This window comes from Tachypleus tridentatus, chromosome 7 (assembly GCF_004210375.1).
Source record: "Tachypleus tridentatus isolate NWPU-2018 chromosome 7, ASM421037v1, whole genome shotgun sequence".
Lineage (NCBI taxonomy): Eukaryota > Metazoa > Arthropoda > Merostomata > Xiphosura > Limulidae > Tachypleus > Tachypleus tridentatus.
Genome location: NC_134831.1, coordinates 88,997,648 through 89,004,182, shown reverse-complemented (window position 1 = coordinate 89,004,182; position 6,535 = coordinate 88,997,648). Strand labels below are relative to the sequence as shown.

Below are 6,535 nucleotides of genomic sequence, written 5' to 3'. Positions count from 1 at the left end.
CCACTAAGCTACTGTGGAAGAGGCAGAGATAAAACGTTATGAAACGACACCTGACGTAAAGTAGCAAATAGTTTCGGAAAGTCGTATTTCCTATTTCACTATTTACAGAAAACCTTTGACACCTCTTCAAGATTTTGTGGGAAAAAATAATAACTGTGAACGACTATGGTACTTACTACTCCATATGGTACTAACTACTCCATATGATACTTACTACTCCATATGGCACTTACTACTTCATATGATACTTACTACTCCATATGGTACTTACTACTCCATATGATACTTACTACTCCATATGGTACTCACTACACCATATGATACTTACTACTCCATATGGTACTTACAACTCCATATGATACTTACTACTCCATATGGTACTTAATACTCCATATGATACTTACTACTCCATATGGTACTTACTACTCCATATGGTACTTACTACTCCATATGGTAATTACTACTCCATATGATACTTACTACTCCATATGGTACTTAATACTCCATATGATACTTACTACTCCATATGGTACTTACTACTCCATATGATACTTACTACTCCATATGACACTTACTACTCCATATGGTACTTAATACTCCATATGATACTTACTACTCCATATGGTACTTACTACTCCATATGATACTTACTACTCCATATGACACTTACTACTCCACATGGTACTTACTACTCCATATGATACTTACTACTCCATAGTTTGAGTTTTTGCTTAGTTATTCCACACTTGCAGGAAATATTCTAATTTTAGGTCTGGAACAATGTATGTAATTCTACTCACGTAAATATTCAAATACTCTAACATTACTGAAAGAAAATATTGTAGGAACCGATCAGTAGATGCGCTAACTTTAAAAAGAATGTGTTTTATTTCTAAGGTTCACTTCATCTTTGTAGTTCCTTAGGTTACCCGGCCGTTATGTGATGGTTTGAACTCTACGCTTTGCAATCGTGACGGTCAAATTTAACATTTTGACTAGAAAAAAGTAACCCAAGAATTAACATTGATTTATGTTGACTAAATGTGTTTTCTATAGTCTATCAATTTAACATTTTAGTGAGACAAGACTTGCCTAAGAGTTGGTGATGTCTTTCCTTTAGTGTATCAGTTAATACATCAAGAATGTTAACCTCTGTATAGTTTTGTGCAAATATCTCAAACAAATTTTATTCCTCTTATTACAATGTGCTAGAGAGTTACACAGCTTTAAAATTATTCATGGGGTTACACATGTACATCAGTTTGATCCAGCGTTATCTTTACGAAGCCCGCCGATTTTTACCCAGTTCTTGAAGACTTCAAGGGGTTCGTCATTTACTTCCTTATAATCTGGAATTTCCTGTTTCATATTAGAAATCCAAGCAGTAATTTTAGGATAGTTACTGAAATCGTAAACCAGTACCTACAGGAAAAAAAAAAAAAAAAAAAGTTAAGGAGAGATTTCATTGAACTCGAAACTATGTGTATTTGTTTGTTGTTAGGACCACAACTACGCAATGTGCAAACTGTGCTATGCCTATCACAGGTATCGAACCCTGGTTTTTTGTTTTATCAGTTGTCGGAATGAAACACTTGTTGGTGAAAGAATATGATTTACTGTTGACCAGTCTCAACAGGAAGTTAAACAAATAAACACTTCTCAAGAGTTTAATTTTTATATAACTATCAGCAAATTAATGTTTTAAATATTATTTTTATTTTCCCATGATAATTAATAAATAAATAAACTTAGCTTAACTTTGAAGTAAATGAGCTTACAATAATTTGTTTAAACGGTAACACATCAATTTAAAACTACCTTGGCCGTTGAGGTTATAAACATCATTATTTGAAACATTTTACTTATTAAAAGACGTCTTTTAAGTCTAAGCTGTATTTAGGAAAATTTAAATATCTGTACACTGACACTCACTTCCATCATTGAGAGAGACGCCATGATGGAAATGTCAGCTAGGGTTAGTTGATCTCCGGCTACGTAGGAAGATTTCTCCAGGTACTTCTCCAGGTAGCCCAAAGCAGTTTTGTAATTATTTTCTTTTTCTGAGTCTGGGGCTTGTCCATGAAAAATTTGTGGGTACTGTAATAGGAAGAACGTTAAATACGCCTCAACCATTGGAAGCTTCTGGGAATACAACAAGAGTAACAACATCAACCATTTTAAGCTTCTGGGGGTGGAGTTTAATACAACAAGAGTAATAACATCAATCATTGGAAGCTTCTGGGGGAGGAGTTTAATACAACAAGAGTAACAACATCAACCATGGGAAGCTTCTGGGGATTAATACAACTAGAGTAAGAACATCAACCATTGGAAGCTTCTGGGGGAAGGGATTAATACAACAAGAGTAACAACATCAACCATTGGAAGATTCTGGGGGAGGGGATTAATACAACAAGAGTAACAACATCAATCATTGGAAGCTTCTGGGGGAGGAGTTTAATACAACAAGAGTAACAACATCAACCATGGGAAGCTTCTGGGGATTAATACAACTAGAGTAAGAACATCAACCATTGGAAGCTTCTGGGGGAGGGGATTAATACAACAAGAGTAACAACATCAACCATTGGAAGATTCTGGGGGAAGGGATTAATACAACAAGAGTAACAACATCAACCATTGGAAGATTCTGGGGGAGGAGATTAATACAACAAGAGTAACAACATCAACCATTTGAAGCTTCTGGGGGAGGGGATAATTACAACAAGAATAACAACATCAACCATGGGAAGCTTCTGGGGATTAATACAACTAGAGTAAGAACATCAACCATTGGAAGCTTCTGGGGGAAGGGGTTAATACAACAAGAGTAACAACATTAAACAAAACGTAATCTTTGAAAAGTTGGGGAAAACATATCAACTGGATTGTGAAATTATCTACAGCTATTGATCCACAACTGTGTTTTCTGGATCCGTTACATCATTTGGTTTAAAACATTTACAACTTTTATATATGTCTTTGGCAATTCATGTACTTTTACGTTAATTATTCATTGTTATCGCGCTTGTAAGAAAACATTGTTATAATGATTGTGGTCCATTACTGTTGATAGATGTTTTAAAAAAACAGTTTTCTCCTTATGGTTTTATTTTTCTCTAAAATATTTGTCTACTTCTACGTGTCGATTTCTGATGTATTCGTTCTCAATAATTAAAACATTAGCCATAAAGGTAAATTAGACCAACTCTCTTTTCTATTTAAAGTATCATATATTGAACTGATGTACAGTGGCTGGAACTGTTTTCTTGTCTAGTTTGTACGTTTGAAACTCTATAGAACAACTAACTATTTATTTAGTAGATTGTTATTTCAAAGTGTAAGATCAAGCAATGAAAAGCTTAGGCACTTTACCTTAAGAACGATAATCGCACCAAAAATTGAAACCTAGTCCAAATAAACCCTTAGTTTTAGAAGTTGAATACACGGGGATCATATACATAATCTTATAATAAATTAGTGTGTTTCACGTTAAACACAAAGATACACAGTAGATTGTGCTCTGCTCATCACTGGTATCGAAACCAAATATTAGTGTTATAAGCTTTGCACTGAAACTGTAATGGTTGTTTATGCATACTATGAATAGAAAATTTACTTACAAAAAACTCTCCTTGGGCTTTGTACAGAGTTCCCAAATCAAAGAACAGCATCCTATCAACTACCGCCCTCTTCTGGGCGTCTTTAGGATAGAGGGAGCTTTCTGGAGAATATTTATTGACTAAGTACTTCATGATAGCTCGGCTAATAAAAAGAAAAGCACACGTTAAATTAACTGTTCTAGTCTTCCTTACCGTATACAGTGTTACTTTCTTTTCACACATACATTTAACATTTTATCTACAAATCAAATGTAAGTCCCACAGGTAACTGATCTTTTCTCTAACAGTTTAGTGTACCTTTCCCACAGGTAACTGATCTTTTCTCTAACAGTTTATTGTACCTTTCCCACAGGTAACTGATCTTTTCTCTAACAGTTTATTGTACCTTTCCCACAGGTAACTGATCTTTTCTCTAACAGGTTAATGTACCTTTCCCACAGGTAACTGATCTTTTCTCTAACAGTTTAGTGTACCTTTCCCACAGGTAACTGATCTTTTCTCTAACAGTTTATTGTACCTTTCCCACAGGTAACTGATCTTTTCTCTAACAGTTTATTGTACCTTTCCCACAGGTAACTGATCTTTTCTCTAACAGTTTATTGTACCTTTCCCACAGGTAACTGATCTTTTCTCTAACAGTTTATTGTACCTTTCCCACAGGTAACTGATCTTTTCTCTAACAGGTTAATGTACCTTTCCCACAGGTAACTGATCTTTTCTCTAACAGTTTAGTGTACCTTTCCCACAGGTAACTGATCTTTTCTCTAACAGTTTATTGTACCTTTCCCACAGGTAACTGATCTTTTCTCTAACAGTTTATTGTACCTTTCCCACAGGTAACTGTTGCATTTCCTCTAACAGTTTAGTGCAGGTAAGGTTTTCTACACTAACTTTCCTCATGTAACTGTTATAGTTCCTCTAACAGTTTAGTGTAAGTAGGGTTTTTCACTCTAGCCTTTCCCACATATAACTCCAATATTTCCTCTAACAGTTTGGTGTAGGTAGGATTTTTTATACTAACCTTTCCCACAGGTAAAATCCTGCGTCGTCAATGGTTGGCACACAATGTTGAGGATTCATCTGGAATAAATTCAACACAAATGTTACAATCTGACGTTGTAAGGTTACTTGTAACATTAGGTTTTCAAACTTTGGATGTTACATCCATAATAATAATGACCCTGGGCATCATGAGGTGAGGTATCGTAAATATGTTACAAGAAAGTCTGACCTCATTTGAAACTTGCAGAAATTTCCCATTCAAGAAGCAGAGAATCTTGAAATTATTTTATAATAAATAAGACACAAGTTACTCCAAGTGAAAGGATGGATTTATTATATCTTAAACTTACCTTTACGAATTCCGGTTTGTTTTGATCGCCAGCTCTTAAATTGACTTCTTTCAAATTCAAATCCACACCGATAATTTTAGCAACCATTCGGACTGCTCGGCAAGGCCCGCTAGCTGGCATTTCGTATAAGTCAATAGTCATGGTTGTTCTTGTACAAAACAACAGACAATAACGTGTAGTATACTCTCAGTTCTCGCCTCAATGTTCTGCTCTAGTACAAGAAATTGGTTTAATGCAGACTATATACCACGAGATGACGATGCGAGAAACGTACACAGTCACGAGATTATTCAAGATAACCGTCGTGTGCAGTTAATATTCTTTGAATAGATAAAGTGTGTAAACCATTCTACAAGTACAAGAAAAGAAAAGAACATTAGATATTGAAAGTCAATAAATCAAGGACATCTGCAGTGATAAAATAAAGTGAATCAGCATATCTCATGTCTTCACCAGTTCTTTTCTACTCTAGGTGGGTTAAGGCGTTCGACTCATAATCCGAGGGTCGCGAGTTCGAATCCACGTCGCACCAAGCATGCTCACCCTTGAGGGCGTTATAATATCACGATCAATCTCACTATTTGTTGGTAAAAGAGTAGCCCAAAAATTAGCGGTGGGTGATGATGACTAGCTGTCTTCCCTCTAGTCTTACGCTGCAAAATTAGGGAGCTAGCGTAGATAACCCTCGTGTATCTTTGCGCGAAATTCAAAAAAAAATTCTACTCTATTACCATAGACAGAATTAAAGCTATGAACTGTTTATTACACTATGTAAGAAAATTTTTACTTTTTCTTATTCCTGGACATAAAGTGTTATTTCCCAATTGCTTATGCCTAAAGTAAATGGAAAAGACCTATTTTTCAAACTTTGCTTTTCTTACCTGGGTAATGAAATTTTCAAATTTATCTATTTTCCAGAACATTCCAGGTAGATTCAGTGCTGAGTATCTGATAGAGATTTTTTTCGAACTTACAAGAATTTCCAAGAACTTTCTAGACTGTTGTGGAACTTTCCATAGTAATATATATACAGGGGCTCACCACTCACCACTTCAGTTTAGTTCTAACTGCCTAATTGAGCAGATAGACCTATCTGATTTTATCAGAGATAGCATCAAGAAGCTGCAAGCATTCTCCAGACACATTCTGCTATGTATGTGGCTAATTTATCAAGACAAGAGCGTAAAAGTACTCTGTGACAGCATCTACTAAAATGTGTGAAGCCTACAAGGAAAATTTCGGAGTGCCTGCTTCTGCCGCAATGTATCCGGTCTGTGCAAAGCAATTGAAATTGTCTGTAACCCGAACGAGTGGCGCCTCTCCATTGATAGCTCATCCAGAAGTCTCAAAGCTGTGCTGCTCCATAACGGGAATGAGTATCCGTTTCTTCCCCTGGCTCATTCGGTGCACCTCAAAGAGGAATACAACAACATCAAGACCTTATTAGAAGCCTTGAAGTATGATGAATGGCTGGGAAGTTATGAGAGACTTCAAAATGGTGACATTCCTGATGGGTCTCTAAGTAGGCTTTACTATGTTTCCCTGTTATCTTTACCTTTG

The 6,535-nt window shown here is 35.8% G+C and overlaps 1 protein-coding gene across 1 annotated transcript; it reads right to left on the bottom strand.

Annotated features, from left to right (window-relative positions):
• Nucleotides 1–1,157: 1,157 nt before the first annotated feature.
• LOC143256158 (glutathione S-transferase 1-like) lies at nucleotides 1,158–5,209 on the bottom strand. Its single transcript, XM_076512962.1, has 5 exons — nucleotides 4,976–5,209; nucleotides 4,645–4,703; nucleotides 3,624–3,765; nucleotides 1,933–2,097; nucleotides 1,158–1,422 (listed from the first exon to the last, which is right to left on the bottom strand). Exons 1-5 carry the CDS (start codon nucleotides 5,114–5,116, stop codon nucleotides 1,258–1,260), a joined length of 672 nt encoding a protein of 223 aa, XP_076369077.1. The 5' UTR covers nucleotides 5,117–5,209; the 3' UTR covers nucleotides 1,158–1,257.
• Between the last annotated feature and the right edge of the window lie 1,326 nt (nucleotides 5,210–6,535).

Coding starts and splice junctions, on each gene's coding strand:
- LOC143256158 (XM_076512962.1), bottom strand. CDS start 5,116: ATGACTATTGACTTATACGAAATGCCAGCTAGCGGGCCTTGCCGAGCA. Junction 2,098..3,623: donor AAGCCCAAGGAGAGTTTTTT/GTAAGTAAATTT, acceptor TTCCTATTACAG/TACCCACAAATTTTTCATGG. Junction 1,423..1,932: donor CGTCTCTCTCAATGATGGAA/GTGAGTGTCAGT, acceptor TTTTTCCTGTAG/GTACTGGTTTACGATTTCAG.